At 43.9% G+C, this 16,504-nt stretch overlaps 1 protein-coding gene and 1 long non-coding RNA gene across 3 annotated transcripts; one reads left to right on the top strand and one right to left on the bottom strand.

Annotated features, from left to right (window-relative positions):
• The first annotated feature begins 2,337 nt into the window (after positions 1-2,337).
• On the top strand, positions 2,338-3,367 carry LOC307013123. Of its 2 annotated transcripts, none has more exons than XR_013800859.1 (3): positions 2,338-2,643; positions 2,703-3,053; positions 3,093-3,367. It is a non-coding gene; the product is annotated as an uncharacterized lncRNA (long non-coding RNA). The 2 variants fall into 2 exon arrangements; XR_013800860.1 differs by having other exon boundaries at positions 2,703-3,092; positions 3,135-3,367.
• Positions 3,368-3,605: 238 nt separating this feature from the next.
• fbxo30a (F-box protein 30a) lies at positions 3,606-15,663 on the bottom strand. Its single transcript, XM_079640384.1, has 3 exons — positions 15,488-15,663; positions 8,994-11,257; positions 3,606-4,660 (listed from the first exon to the last, which is right to left on the bottom strand). Exons 2-3 carry the CDS (start codon positions 11,196-11,198, stop codon positions 4,457-4,459), a joined length of 2,409 nt encoding a protein of 802 aa, XP_079496510.1. The 5' UTR covers positions 11,199-11,257; positions 15,488-15,663; the 3' UTR covers positions 3,606-4,456.
• Positions 15,664-16,504: the final 841 nt, after the last annotated feature.

Genomic DNA, 16,504 nt, shown 5'->3' with positions numbered 1-16,504 from the left:
AATAAAGTTGTTAATTGATTTTCATATTGACTAAAGCTGTAATATTTCAAACAAACATCATATTTGAAAAGCTGTAAAGCTGTCAGATAATAGAAGTGGAATAAAAAGCTAAATATCTTTGTCTTAGATTTAGTGGAGTAGAGTTATGACGTGACAGAAAATAGAAATTCTCGAGCCCTAAAGTTCCTTTAAAATCTAATTGTTTTCAGGGTGTTGAAATGTCACGTGACTGCGTCGTGACGTCAATCACACGTTTAGTCACCTGTAGTGTTACGTCATGTCTATGCACCAGGATGGCCGAGTGGTTAAGGCGTTGGACTTAAGATCCAATGGACATCAGTCCTCGTGGGTTCGAACCCCACTCCTGGTAGCCGGACGTTTTAAATAAAGTTCAAAATCACGAAAAAGAAAACAAGATTCTGTTGAAAAACGGAGATTACTCCTCAGACCTGTTTCAATGCAAAGAAGCGACGGTACTGCCGTCAGGTTTGTGTTCACAGAGCCGTTTCAAATCCACATCTGATCAGAGCAACACATGTAAAACACGGGAAGAAAGGAAATACATTATTGCCTGTTTTTTGCAGAAACGTGAAGAACTGTGTCTGGTTTCAAGTTAAACATCTGCTGTTAAAAGGGAACACTTAAACACCTCCAGACAAATTAAACACACATTAAACCATCAGGTTGTGTCGGGTTTTAATTTGACTTTTAATAATTGTTTAGGGTGTTACTCTCCAGTTTTGTCTAAGATGAGGTCTAGATTTCTGTGTTTTTTTCCCGTGTTATTTGAGACGCAAAGCTGTGACGTAAAGATATTCAGCGTCACACTTGCACAAACACACACACACACACACACACACACACACACACACACACACACACACACACACACACACACACACACACACACACACACACACACACACACACACCTGCAGACAACCATCCTCAGAAAGCCAGAAGGAAACATGTGACTGAAGCTACAGCTCCCTGCAGCAGGTAGGAGCTCCCCGTAGCATTAGCAACGTGTGGGTAATATGCAGCCTCTCCATATAGCGAAGTTAAATCAATATTTGAGATCATGATCTGTCCAGAGTGTAACCCTAACTCGAGCCAAATGCCAAATGAAAAGCCTCTCTTGTGTGAGGATGGACTCAGAAACCAGTTTGTTGTGATGTTATATAATATGGTGCCACCTGGCGGCGAACAGGTGAAACGGCATGGTTTATAAACTCCTAAAACTGTACTTATGTTCTTGAAATCTCAAACTTATATTTACATCCAGAACGACGTATTAGTGTTTCCCCTATATACAAATAGCGGCGGCGCAGCTAGGGGGCGCCAGACAGGTACCCAAAAAAAAAAAATTTAAAATCTTTTTTTATATTTAAGTAACTGGATGGCCTACCTGCCTGTCAGCCGCTGACAGGCAGGTAGGTTTTTTTAGCCGGGCCGGCTCAGATGATTGGTCGTGCTTTTTACTGAACTACGGCTTCCACAGATGACATGTTTTTTATGTATTTATAGTCAAAGCATTTAATGTATTCGTTGCTATCGGGATGTTAAGAGCATTCCATGGAATATAACAAGTGTATCTGAAGTGAATTACCTACCCCACCTTTAGTCTGTTAAGGAATGGGCTCACGGCTGCATTTCCCCCTTTAGATATACCATTTCAGGATCGGGTCTAATCGCCAGAGACTTAACATTTATCATATGACATGTTAATAAATCATTTATCATATGACATGTTAATAAATTATTTATCATATGACATGTTAATAAGTCATTTATCATATGACATGTTAATAAGTCATTTATCATATGACATGTTAATAAATCATTTATCATATGACATGTTAATAAGTCATTTATCATGACATGTTAAGAAGTCATTTATCATATGACATGTTAATAAATCATTTATCATATGACATGTTAATAAGTCATTTATCATGACATGTTAAGAAGTCATTTATCATATGACATGTTAATAAATCATTTATCATATGACATGTTAAGAAGTCATTTATCATATGACATGTTAAGTCATTTATCATATGACATGTTAATAAGTCATTTATCATATGACATGTTAATAAATGTTCTTTAAACAAATGAACTCTCTCCTGATTGAACTCTTGTGATCGAACTATATTTTAGAAAATAGATGATTAATTATTATCAAATGTAACGACAACCAGAATCTCCATCAGTCAGTAAAATACAATCCTTGTTTCTTAAAATAATAATATCTAAATACGTAACCTTCAGGACTTTAAGGCACTTTGTTGAGAAACTCCTGAAATAAAAAGGAACAAAAAAATCAAATCAAGGTTTAAAAACTGAGTCTTTATTAAATTACAAATATCTGCTTTATACAAAGTCTGCATTATTAAAAAACCAGAGGTGCTGCTGGTCCTCAGAGGGTCCAACAGGGCTTCAGAGGTGCTGCTGGTCCTCAGAGGGTCCAACAGGGCCTCAGAGGTGCTGCTGGTCCTCAGAGGATCCAACAGGGCCTCAGAGGTGCTGCTGGTCCTCTGAGGATCCAACAGGGCCTCAGAGGTGCTGCTGGTCCTCAGAGGATCCAACAGGGCCTCAGAGGTGCTGCTGGTCCTCAGAGGATCCAACAGGGCCTCAGAGGTGCTGCTGGTCCTCTGAGGATCCAACAGGGCCTCAGAGGATCCAACAGGGCCTCAGAGGTGCTGCTGGTCCTCTGAGGATCCAACAGGGCCTCAGAGGTGCTGCTGGTCCTTAGAGGGTCCAACAGGGCCTCAGAGGTGCTGCTGGTCCTCTGAGGATCCAACAGGGCTTCAGAGGTGCTGCTGGTCCTCTGAGGATCCAACAGGGCTTCAGAGGTGCTGCTGGTCCTCCTCAGAGGATCCAACAGGGCTTCAGAGGTGCTGCTGGTCCTCAGAGGATCCAACAGGGCCTCAGAGATGCTGGTCCTCAGAGGATCCAACAGGGCCTCAGAGGTGCTGCTGGTCCTCTGAGGATCCAACAGGGCTTCAGAGGTGCTGCTGGTCCTCTGAGGATCCAACAGGGCCTCAGAGGTGCTGCTGGTCCTCTGAGGATCCAACAGGGCTTCAGAGGTGCTGCTGGTCCTCCTCAGAGGATCCAACAGGGCTTCAGAGTAAAACGTGATTTAAAAAATCTTTAGAGCTAATATGAAAATGTGCTTCACGGTGCCTGAGAGAGAGAGAACGTGTAAAACTGAAACCAAACACATGCAGAAACTGGAGGGACAGAAACGTCCCGCTACGTCACAAATATAAAGTCTTACAGTACACGCCTTCATGTGCAAACACGTCATTCAGATCCAAAAACACAGACAAAGTACCGGTACAAAAAAAACAAAAACATCAAACTTCAAAAAAAATATAAAAACAAAAATCACACTTTTTGTCTTCTTTACAGTCAGTTTCTGTAAAACATTAGATTCTCTCACACAGGAAGTCACGTTCAGGTGTTTATGATATCTATATTCTATATTTAACATATTGACCCTCTGCTGTTATTCTAACACCTGTATCTGCTGCGACCCTGAGACAGCAGCAACAACAAGCTAAATAAAGAGTGTGTGATCTACTGAGTGTGTGTGTGTGTGTGTGTGTGTCCCTGTCCTGCAGGGCTAATGAGGTCCGGCACTCACTGACATTCATGGCTGTAGAGAACGACTGAGGCTAGTGTGAGCTTAGCATGATCACAGAGTTTAGGGAACATTATTTTAAAAAAATGCTGCTTTAATTATTAACTTTATTCCAGGTGTTGGCAAGTATGAGAAGACCCAGAATAATCACTGTGAGCAGATGTTTGAATTATTATTATTTTAGATTTGCGGTTGATAAGGAAGAGGATTAGAGCCACACACATAAATCAAAAGTGATCATTGATTTTTGAGAAAAAAATTATTCTGACTTTTTTTCTGAAAACGTAAAAAATAAAATCACGTTTGGTCAGATTTTTATAATTGTTTTTTCAAGTGGTCCTAATCCTCTTCAGACCCACAGGCAGCCACAGTGTCATTAAGGCCTCTATTTTAAGCTTCATTGATGAGGACTGTTGCTGACAGGGTGCAGGTTTACTAAACGAAAGGTTGTGTACAAATTCTCAGAACATATTTAAAATGTGCATCCCAGAGTCCCAGAGTCCCAGAGCCCCAGAGTCCGAGGGGATGTCAGATCTCCAGATTCAGGATCAGTATAATTATTCTAACTTGTAGAAATGAAGCTTCCAGAGAAATGTGACTGACAGGAGATCAGGAGATAAGGCGGTTCCTCTGAGAGCTCGCTGAGTCTTTGATATAAAAATAAAAAAGGTTGTTCCTAACACAACGTGTTCAGCAGCTCCCTCAGAGAGGAGACGGTGAATCTGAGGGTCTGTAGTCACTGGAGGAAACAACGGCTTCAGTGACTGTGAGTCAGAGTCTGTAAACAAGGGAGAACCGTGGTGGTCTTCACGCCACAGGTTTGAGGACTGATCTGAGGCACCGGCCCTCCTTGGTGAGCTCTCTGGTGAAGCACATGCAGGGCAGCGGCACGGCCTCTTCCCGTCTGGTGATCTGGTTGAACTTGCACTTCTTCAGGTGGTCGGCCATGCTGGCGATGTTGGCAAACTTCCACTCGTTCACCGTGCCGAACGCCGTGCTGAAGCGCCACACCTGGACACCAACGAAGAAGAGAGGGGGTTAATATCAGGGCGGGGGTAGCATAGTTACTCAAAGGAAACAAATCTGTGCTTATAAAAATAAGTATTGGATCCAACTTTAGGGGTTAGAGATCATTTTGCCTCAATTTGGTCAAATTAAGCTGCAGATTAGTTTCAGGATTAGTTGTGTGTTTTAAAAATGGTAAAACAAAATCTTAAAGCAGTGAGTATTTGAGTAGATGGGAACAGAATTCCACCTCAGAAAGAAAGGTAAGAACGACAAAAGAAATCTTACATTTGTAAGTGTTAGAGATCATTTTGCCTCAATTTGGTCAAATTTCTCTCTGTTTTTTCTAAAATTGATTTCAACATTAGCCGCTTCACACCAAGTACTTTGCCGTACTTAGTGCCCCGGCACTTAGTACCCCAGGGCACTAAGTACAGATCGAGTTCACACCAGAATAAGTTCCCTGGGGGAGGATTAGGCAAATGAGCCGCAGACGTCACTTCTTCTTCTTCTGCTTTGGGTTTACTGGCAGGCTGCAGACAACTTCACGGCGTATACTGCCCCCCGGAGTCCCCGGCCGGAAGTCCCCGGAGTTAGGGACTGGCTTCAGTAGAAGCTGCTGGGACTCCCAGCAGCTTCTACTGAAGCCTTCCGAGTAAATCGCCAGAACGCCGACACCTCCTCATCTCCACCGCTCCCATGTTTTCTTTTGTGTTGCCATAAGTTAGTCTCTCTCCGTTGGTGCGCTTGGCTAATGCTAATAATGCTCATGCCAGCAAATACAATGGCGGCTGCACAAAACTTTTCAAAGTGTTACGGGGCGTGGTTTGCAATTCGCCCAGCCAATAGAAATTAGTACTTTTTTGGTACCAGGAGAGTACCACCTCTCAGCAGGCACTAAACATGGGGGTAAAAGTTCCCGGCACCAAGTTCTCTTTTTGGTGTGAACGCGCCTAAGTACTCTGTTTTGTAGTGCATTCGTTATTTTAATCACTCGAAAATGACATTCCCAGAACAAATGACCATATCTTCTAAAAGGGGAAATTAATCATCTTTGTTCTCAAAGCAATGATAAACCTGTGAGCTGGATGTAGAAGAGTCAGAATCAATATAGATGTTTTTATTTTAAAGTAAATTCAGATTGAACATAGTTAAAAAAATGTAAATGATAGTGTCCGTCCAAAATAAAAACATTACTTATAGTGAAAACCATTGGAATCTGTGGAATGTCAGCTTTTTGCGGATCCGATGAAGTATAAAAGATCGCTACCGTGAGTAGCACTCTTTCTCCAGGGTTGCCAACTCTCACGCATCTGGCGTGTGACACACGCTTTCACTCTCAATCTCACGCTCTCACGCTGCACAAACTATTCTCACGCCAAAAACAAGACGAACCGGCGATCGTTTCTGGTTGGTTATTTACAGTGTTGAGTTGACAGCTGCTGAAGCTGTCCATCCGCTCCCTCCCCGCCCCCACCACTCTTAACGTTAACAGACAGCAGAGCAGTGGGAGCCGGTCGGTCAATCCTCGACCCGTACTGCGCAGATCTAAGATCCAGTAGAAATGATAAAAAGTAAAAGTCTGCTGCTTATTGTTCTACTCGGCCAACATAGAGTCAAAGAGTATCTGAGAGTGAGAGTGTGTTCATTCATATATTTGGCAGTTTGGAGTAAGTCTGTAGATATTTGTGTGTGTGTGTGTGTGTGTGTGTGTGTGTGTGTGTGTGTGTGTGTGTGTGTTTCATGTATAGGCCTCCCACGATAAATAATTTTGTTGGATACATTTTCCCAGAAATTATTGCGATCAACGATAATATTGTCGGCACCGTTGTATGACCATTTGAGACCACTGACATCATGATAATATATAATAATAATTCAAGTACATCCTTTCAGACTGCTAGTCACCTCCTCATGGAAAGGGAAATTTATCGGGTTAGTTTTTATTTATCGTACGATAAGTCAATTAATTGCTTATCGCGACAGGCACACAATGAAACAGTGGAAACAAACATGTGTTTGACTTTCATTAGAGAATGAAACTAAGTGCCCTTTATAGTCTGTGTCCAATATTGTGTATTTGTATATATTGTATATCCTATATGCTAAGGTCCCGCTGCTGACACGACAGCAGTCATTTAGTGCGCATATGTGTAATCAAACCCATGATATCAAAATCTCACTCCAGCCAGGTAACCAAAGTTGGCAACCCTGCTTTCTCTGAGTGCTAATTCAGACGCTCTGCGTTAGAGTTGTGTTTTGTTTCGGTAAAAATGGTTCACATCGTCAGTTAGCTGAGTTTTGGCGCTTTTTCCACTGCAGGGCCTCGCACGGCTTAGTACGGTATAGCTAGGCCTCGTTAGGCCAGGCTCACTTTATGCTGCGTCTCCATTACAGTTTAGGAACTGGGGCAGTAACTATAGTAACGCAGTGTATCCGGAGCCGTGAAGTCATTCTCAATGCGAACCACAAAACCAACATCAGCCGTTAGCTGTTAGCCCTCAGAGATCACAGCTCCTCATATCTGTTCAGAAACTAGACAGAAGTTAAACAAGAACAAACCACAGACTGTCTGTGTCATGGAGAATACAGTCGCTGGTTTGTTTATGTCTGTAGGCCGTTGTTGTGAGAGAGGACGGTCGGAGCAGATACTGCGTTAGCTTAGCAGATCTCCATTCAGAAAACACGCATTTTAAAAAGGTGTTTCTCCTGCCGTCTGTCTGCAGACTTGTCAAAGCATTAATTCATGGTTTTTACTATCCGGTATCAGTGTGTTGTTACTTCGTCATCATTTAGAAACGTATTACAATTAAATCACGGTCAAATATGTTCATCTTGCTGTAGTTGTAGCCCCTTGCCAGCGAGTCTCTCTGACCAATCACCAGTCGAGAGTGTTTACGTCACTAGTTTGGCATTCAGCCCGGTTGTTGGCCCGCTAAGAACCTCGATTTTGGAGGGCCAGAAAAAAGGTGAAAAAGTAGCCCTGAGACGAAACTACATCTAGTGGAAAATAAAAAAAAAGCGGTCCGGGTTTGGCACGGCACGCTTAAACCGTGCGGCAGTGGAAAAGCGCCATTTCTTCCCGATAAGTGGGTATGACATAGGACTGCACCCTCTGTCTAAGGACAGAGGGTGTCGTATTGTCATACTGATATTCTGTACAAACTGTGAAGTCCACTGAGACAAATGTAACATTTGTGATATTGGGCTATATAAATAAACATTGATTGATTGATTGATTGCACGATATTGAAAAAAACTGACATTGCGATATTTATTGCGTTTTATTTACTATATTTAACCGGATGAAGGGTTTTAGTCACACGTCTGGATCTTTACTGGTTGACTCATCATACCTTAAGTCTTGATCTAAAGGGTTATGGTAATGCAGGTTGCTTACCCTCTAATAAGGGGGTTCATCTGTGAAGAAGAGAAGAACCTTTTTGTATCCAAAATAGTTCCAGATGGCAGATGCTGCTTTTCTTTTTGGAAGTAAATCTTCATTCTCGCCGGTATTGTCCTCCTGTGCCTCGCTCCTTTGTTACCGGTGTTTTGATGGTCTGCAAACTAGCGGGGCGGGGCCTGCTGTGATCTGATCAAGAATGATTGTGATTGGTGGTTTGCTGTCACTCACTCAAGTACCCCTGACATGAGAGCCGCGCAAGTTTTCCTTTTGTAGCAAGCAGCAAAATAATTGTAACATGACGTGTTTGAGTTCATTTACCTACTTAAAGTCGCACGTCCTAAAAAATAAATACCGTAATTTTCGGACTATAAGCCGCGCCTTTTTCCCCATTCTTCGACGCTGCGGCTTATATAACGGTGCGGCTAATCTATGGATTTTTACAGCTAACGGCCACCACCTTTAACTCTATGGGCTCTATGGCCGGTCCGCGGACCCCCACCTTTAAGCGGCGGGTTCCAGCAGGAAAAGCTGGAGGCCGGAAAAGAGTGAGACAGGTAGCGCGCAAAAGTAAAAGTGGAACCGAGAGTGATGCCGCTGCTGCGGCTTATATTCAGGTGCGGTTTATAGTCCGAAAATTACGGTAAATCAAAATTATTAAACATTTTTACTAAAATTGCACTAGTATGACACATTAATAGGTTGTTAAATGTTAAGAGGCCCTGAGACACAGTCTCGTGAATATTGTTGTGTTTTGCCCCCGGGGGCGGGAGCATGGGGTTCAACAGGTTAAGGCAGCGTGTATTGGAGTAACTGGGAACAGAATTGTCGGACACTTTGAGTTGCAGCTCTAATGATTGCAAAGCTTTTAAAGATGTTTGAGGATATATAGGAACCCTGGGAAGTGTTTTTTTAGAGAAATACAATCTTCCTGACCTTGTCAGTGATCTGCCACGATGAGGACCCGTCCGCTCTCCTGATCTTGTTCCACAGCAGCACCACCATGCCTCTCATCTGCAGCAGACTGCCACACACCTCCCTCATGGTGCGGGACACCCTGGACAGCTGGCACAGACTGAAGGAGTCCAGGAAGGAGGCCACGTGTTGCAGCACCTCGAAGGGAAGGCCGCTCAGCTGATCCCCGTCACACCCTACCCTCCTGCGACACCTCGGGGGGCCTGGTTTCACCCCGAAGGACCCAAGGTGCCGGTCGTGGATGATCCGGAAACCTTGCACCGAGGGGCAGAAGCGACGTTGACTGAAAGTGCATCCGTAATACGCCAGAGGACAACGCTGCTCCATCCATCCGTTCAAACCCGCGTGGATATCCCCGTGCACGTTCTTGAAGTGTGAGGAGAATTCGTCCCGTCGAAACAGCTGCCCGCAGACAAACGTAAACATAGAACGCTGTTTTGTCTGGTATCGAGCCACGCACTCCAGAACCAGGTCCAGACGCAGCGTGTGGAACGGGCTCGGGTTGGAGAGTTGGGGGTTGGCGTGATCACAAGCGGACGCCGAAGACACGTCTCCAACCATTGTGTTGGTGGCGAGGATAGCGGAGGGGAAGGAGAACGTCTGGGTGCCGAAATCAATGTGATATCCGTCCACGAAGCGGCTGTCGGAGATCCCACGACCCCCCGGGGAGTCGCCGAGGCAGAAAAGAAGCGCCGCGGTGATTAAGTCGATGCCGTGAAGCCCCATCGGGTCGTCCGTCACCTCCAAATCCGACGTGTCCACAGACTTGTCCTCCATTTTGGCTCGGAACAAGTAGGGGTCGGATAGAAGTGCCCGGCGGCCGTTAAAAGTGAACATGCTGATCCCCCGGAGAACCTCCACGCTCTGAAGCTTCCTCTCCAGGGAGCGGAACCGTAACTCTGAGGGGAGGTGCTGCAGGAAGCCGTTACGCATCACGTGGTCTGACAGACGAAAGGGCACCGGGGTCGCTGGAGGAGGTCGTTGAACCACGGGAAGAAGGCCTGGAGGTCGTTGAACCACGGGAAGAAGGCCTGGAGGTCGTTGAACCACGGGAAGAAGGCCTGGAGGTCGCTGAACCACGGGAAGGAAGCCTGGAGGTCGCTGAACCACGGGAAGAAAGCCTGGAGGTCGCTGAACCACGGGAAGGAAGCCTGGAGGTCGCTGAACCACGGGAAGGAAGCCTGGAGGTCGCTGAACCACGGGAAGGAAGTCTGCACGAAGCACTGGAGCTTGAAGGAAGTTTGGAGGAAGTAAAGGAGCTTGAAGGAAGTCCTGAGAAAGCAGCGCCATGCGATGAGAGTTCGGAGGAAGTACCGGATACACCAACTGGGAATCCTCGATGGTCTCTTCCTCTTCATCGATGCTCTCCACCTCTTTGTCCTCGAAGAAAAGCTCCACAAAGTCTCTCTCCTCCACCCAGTCTTCTGTCCCAACTGCACAGTCCACTCCTCCCACCGCTCCCAGCTCACAATCTGAGTCTGAATCCTCCTCCTTCATGTCCACGTTCCTCCCCCCTTCTGCTGCGTAAACATGGTTCTTCCCTCCGTTCAACCCCCCCACGATCACTTCGATGTCCTTGGAGTTGGTGAGGATGTCCAGAGCGGCGGCTAAACTCCTGCTGGTTTCCAAGGAGGCTCTGAAGCCCCCGTTATACACCGACTCCTCCTCTTTCTCCTCTTCCATCTCCACCACCTCAGGTACGTTTGACGCCCCGTTGGACATCTTCTTGTGGTCCTTGTCCTTGGACACGGTGGTGGTGACCTTCAGAGACTCCAGCAGCATCCTCTGGTCCTGCAGAGCCAGAGCCATGTCCAGCTGCTCCACCTCGTCAAAGTCTTTGCTCAGATTCTCGTAGGACTCGCGGTCTGCGTAGCTAACGGGCCATCTGTTCCACTCCATGGTGCAACAAACGATGCTAGCCGGACACTTCTCCAGATGTTTGGCCATGCGGATGCGGGTGATATTGAAAGGGCATCCGAAGCCTCTGTTGATGCAGGGCAGACGCTCGTAGGCACACAGCAGCCGGTGCTCCTCCAGTTTACAGGAGTGAAACACCGCCCCGCAGACCAGAGGGCAGCCAATCAGGTCGCAGCAAACCCCCGGCTCCGGGCGCACCATGCACCGTCTCTTGATGCATTTCATGCAGTGGGAGTGCAGGCTCTCCATGGTTTAACTCTCCGCTCCTCGATCTCCTCGCCCAACGGGATCTGGCGAAGCGTTCAACCCTGAAAACAAAGACAGCGACATATTAGGGGTCAAACTCAAACACACAGTGGGCCAACATTTTAAAATGTGTACTAGCCGAGGGCCGGACTGGTTCAATGTTTATTACAGAACTTATTGAAATGAACTTATTGCACATATTAAACCTGGAACTAACAAAGCTTCAATGATTGCCTATAAAAACATTAAAGATTAAATAATCAGTTGATTCATTTCTTATGGCTCTATCTGCAGCTTCTCCAGAGTCAGTTCTTATGAGTACATTTTCCCACAGGCCAACAACAGCTTCAACAAAACTATTTCCCTCAAAGAGAAACCAAACATGCCCTGTTGTCGTGAGAGAAAGTGCAGAAGGAAACATCCATTAAACTCAGTGTGCTGCTCTGTGATGCTAGCTCAGACACTTGGCATCTCATCTTGGGTGCAAGGTCATCAATGTTTGGGCTCAGGCTCTGAGCTGAGGAGACCCTCAGGATGGAGGGAAGGTGTGAGAGCAATATACCGGAGGGCCAGATCTAATAGGAATTAGAAATGATCCTGCAGGCCAAAATATATTTATTTTCTCGGTTAGGTAAGATTTTGATTTGTAAGGTTTGTTTCTTCTTTGTTGGTTTTGCTACTCCTGTTGTATATATTTGGTAAATACATTTACCAAACGCTTTCTCTGACTCGGTGTCCGTGTTCTTGGGAGTGGGGAGAGTGTGAATGTTGTGCTGCGCCTAGGTTCCCCTAGACCTGGGCGTAACAAGACGGCATGTTTTCTGGTAACAACACGGTCCTGAGTGGATTCAATACTTTAAAGTATTTGTAATATTTCCAGCTTTATTCCATTGACATGCACCCGGGGTTCATTCGACATACAAGCCGACCTTCAGAGGAGACGTCACAGCACGCTTCCTGAGAGATGGTTAGTGTTGGTACACGCTGGATGTTATCATGATGTCACTGTGTCACAATATTTAGAGAATTCATTTCATCACAAAAGGATCTCATTGAAATGTAGCTCCGAGGAAAGCCCCGGCCCGACAGAGGTGTGTTCAGAAGTGTCTGCTCCTCATGTCAGTGCACATCAAACCCTAGAAATCTACTGCAGTCCTTGGAAATTCATTATTTCACAACTCTTTCAAATCCAAATGCAAGCTCTGACAACAACACTGTTGAGATGTAAATACATAAAGCTGCCGTCACGTTATCCCAGGACCGTGTGCAACCCTCAAACATCACACACAGCGTCTCAGCCTTTCACAGGGAGAACTGCTCTGGGCTTAAAGGACGGACCCGTGAACCTGAGCTCCACCCTGTCAGAGACTATGACTCATCATAACAACCTAGTGAGGCTGTCCAACCACATCACCTCTGACCCAAACCACGCTCTGAACACTGAGTATGAACTGCTGCCTTCTAATGGAGATACAGGGTCCCATGATTTAATAAGGTCAGACTGAAGCATCCTTTGTGCATCAGTCAGTCCTCACAGTGAACACAGAGCTGATCCCAGATCAGATCCACGCTGAAGGCTCTTGAGCAGCTCTTCTCTCACTGATTGTGCTGTTATGTTACATGTTTGTTGTTTGTGTTTCATGTATTGTGTCTGGATACTTGTCTGTTGATGTTGGACATGGAGCTGCTGTGACGCAAGGAGCATTTCAGACTTGATCTGACAAACAAAGTATTATCGTCTCGTAAGAGTCCTCCAACAGCTGCAGATTCAAGGGGTTGTGTTCTTCAGGTCTACTTGAAACACGTCCTTTTAAATGCTGGATGTATTTGACTCACACACCACATGACTAAGAGGGGGCAGCTCGAGAAAGAACATTATTATGAAACCAAAAGCAAGCCCTTACAACAACAACAACAACAACAACAGTGTTTAGATGTAAACACATGGTGCGGTCAGTGAGCACACCATGCAGCGCTCAGTAATCCAGACACCATGCAGCCCTCTGACCTGAGATATCTACTCTGGTTTAGTTCTTCATGAAGCTTTATTGTTGTTGTTGATGTCTTTGTAGCGCTGTAATGATCAGCTGATCCCAGATATGTAAAGACAACACTTTGACCTTTTAGAAACTGATTTTATTCACTGCTTTCTGAGGTTTTATAAACCATTAATTAAGTGCAAACCATAAGTTGTTTAGCATCTCACACGTCAGCTATTTAAATGCTGCTACTCCTCTCTTAGCCGTGGACGACCGCTTTATGCCTTTTTTCAAATGATATTATTACTGCCTTTCTGATGATGATGATGATGATGATGATGATGATGATGATGATGATGATGGCTACTTATTATTTGGTGTAACGCTGTGATTTGCCCACTGCGGGACTACAGTTTTTAATCTAGATTTTAATCTGCTAATTTTTAATGAAACATTTCTCCTTTATTTGCTGATATTTTTACATTTCGCTCACTGCCCAGTCCTCTTCATTTAAATAGAGAGACCACAGCAGAGTATTGTGTAACTGTAGCCCCCCCCCCCCCCCCAACATGTCCTCTCTGCTTGTTATGAATCTTTGTGCTGCCGGTAACCTTTCACAACCACCCCCCCCTCCCTCTTAGGTTTCACCGGTTCCTCCAGGCCTGAGCCTCACCTCTGGATCTGAGTTTCAACATCTCCCTCAGACCCAGAACAACACCACCTCGAGGTCACTCTGAATCATGAGCCGGGGGCTTACTGTGCTGCAGGGGCATGTGTGAGGGGGCTTACAGGATAATGAAGGCTGGCTACAGCCACAGAACAATCATTTAAATACCCGCTAACAGCCACACAGGAGGGCTATTGTTATGCATCACCTCCTTTACTCCCCCTTCAGTGAGGAGAGCAACCACACCACCACAATGTGCAATATCACCGTTACAAGACACTCTGATTCATATCGAGGGCAACAATATCACTATTGTTCATCTTAGTTTGTTGTTGTTTACTTTGCTCTTCACTGTTGGTGTACAGTTATATTGTTATGTTTATCATACTGTATTCTCTAAATGAGAGCCTGAGTGCAAAAAGGTAAATAACATGTTTTATTGAAGTTAAAGAGAAATAAACATGTCTAGCTTCAAACTCTTTATATGTCCAGTTTGGTCAAGTCTTATATTTCCCATCACATGTTTTAGCACATGCTTCTTCTTATCAGTTTACATGATGTCAATGTGTCAGAATATTTGGACATTTCATCACGATATGGTTGCATTTAAATATGCGGGATTAGTTTATAAAATAACACCATGTATGTTCTTCAGCACACTTCATTATTATTATGTGTATGTTTGAGGTACTGAATGTGTTCTAAGTCTGTATCTTCCTTCTGGATAAATAAAGCCGTATCTAATATTATTAAAGCACATGGTAAGCAACAGCTGGTTACATGACGTAAGCACAGCTGTTAGCAAGTTAGCAAACAACTAACAACACAAACAACACCGGCTTTAACAAAGCTAACCGTTTATAAGATTAGCAGCACTTATATCAGCATTATATATTTAATTATAACGAGTTTTCATGATACCGGGGCCATGAGAAGTGTGACATGTTAAGTCTTAAACACTTTATAAAGTTTAACAAAAGAACAACAACATGTTCGGACAGTTAGCATTAGCAGCTAAACTGCGTTAGCATCTCAGCTAAACTTCAGAAGTGTAAACTAAGTACTGTACTTAAGTACAATTTTGAGGTACTTATACTTTACTTGAGTATTACCATGTTATGCTACTGTGTACTTCTACTCCACTACAGTTCAGAGGTAAATTGTGTACTTCTACTCCACTACATGTATCTAATACCTTTAGTTACTTCTCAGATGTGGATGAATGATGTGAAATATAACCAAGTGTTGAATCAGACTTTAGTTCCACCTGGAGTAAATCCACCAGCTACCCTGCAGTATACAAAGACATTCAAACTAGCTGCACCTTTACCAGCTTTGAGAACACTTTCATGATCAATCATTATAAAACATATCATATCTATTATTCTGAAATGGACCAATCTGCACAATGACTACTTTTACTGTCTCTACTTTCACTTGAGGAACATTTTGAATGCAGGACTTTTAATGTAACAGAGTATTCATACACTCTGGTACTTCTACTTTTACTCAAGTACATGATTTAAGTACTTCTCCCACCTCTGGTAAACTTCATTAGCATCAGAAGCTAAACTCCATTAGCATCAGAAACTAAACCTCATTAGCATATTAACTGAGTTAGCTCATATCTTCCAGAAACTACTTACCCGAGTGTCGGGGTTCTCCGGATGAACTGAAGTACTACTTGTGTACTTGTATCAGAGTTGTGGACATCAGATAAGAGCGGTAAAGTGAGAATAAAAGGCCGTAAAAGCAGTTAAATGTTCCCCTGAAGTGATCTGGCTGCAGCTGGTTCTTCGGTTCTTCTGATCTGACGGGAACGTCTGTTTTGATCCTGGAGAGGCACGTCGTTATGCCACGTCATCACGTAAAGCAACGTTTGTCGTTAAACACGCCCACTTCTGCGTTAACGTAGCTTTGCGTAATTACGTCATGGATTAGAACGTAAACATTGAGGTGATATTCTGGATTTTAAAAAAAATGTGTACAGTTAATTTCATTTTTAGGGACATTCCATATTCATTCAAGCATATACATTTTATTTCAATATTTGTTTCTAAAGTAAAATAAATGAATGAAATGCAAAACATAGTAATAATAATAATTAAAAAGTGTTTAATAGTCCAGAGCCCTATAATATAATTATAGCTATACGGCTCTGGTCCTACTATAGCGTTTTAATTCTTGGTAAAATGTTCCCAATTGCCGAAGTGGGCGTGGTTTACTCACACCGTCATGCTACGTCATCACGTAAAGCAGCGTGGTCCCATCAGTTAAGGAGCAGAGCTGCTGCGAGGCGCTCAGAAATAGACAGAGGGGAAAACCCGAGGACTGTTTTACATAGGTTTATTTATAGGTTTTAATGGATGCAGAATCCTGCCAGGGCAATTCAAATACTCTCTTAATGTTCCCTTAATGTTCCCTGGACTCACACAGCAATATAATAATAATCAACCAGAGGAAATGGGCTTTACAATGAGGGAGAATGGCTGAGAATGAACATAAATACAGGATCTCAAAGTCATAGAAAATTAAAAAACAAGTTGGAAAGTATTTCCTACAAAATAAAATAATTTTAGATAAAATAATAATAATGCATGTTTACTTTAAATTGAATTAAATGTATTAATTTGTTTATTAAAAATAAAAGAATGACAGAAATA

The sequence above is a fragment of the Notothenia rossii genome (assembly GCF_949606895.1).
Source record: "Notothenia rossii genome assembly, chromosome: 7".
Lineage (NCBI taxonomy): Eukaryota > Metazoa > Chordata > Actinopteri > Perciformes > Nototheniidae > Notothenia > Notothenia rossii.
Note: the sequence above shows the minus strand (reverse complement) of the source record. Positions and strands in the feature narration are given on the sequence as shown.

Coding starts and splice junctions, on each gene's coding strand:
- fbxo30a (XM_079640384.1), bottom strand. CDS start 11,198: ATGGAGAGCCTGCACTCCCACTGCATGAAATGCATCAAGAGACGGTGC. Junction 4,661..8,993: donor CGTGGCAGATCACTGACAAG/GTCAGGAAGATT, acceptor GTTGGTGTCCAG/GTGTGGCGCTTCAGCACGGC.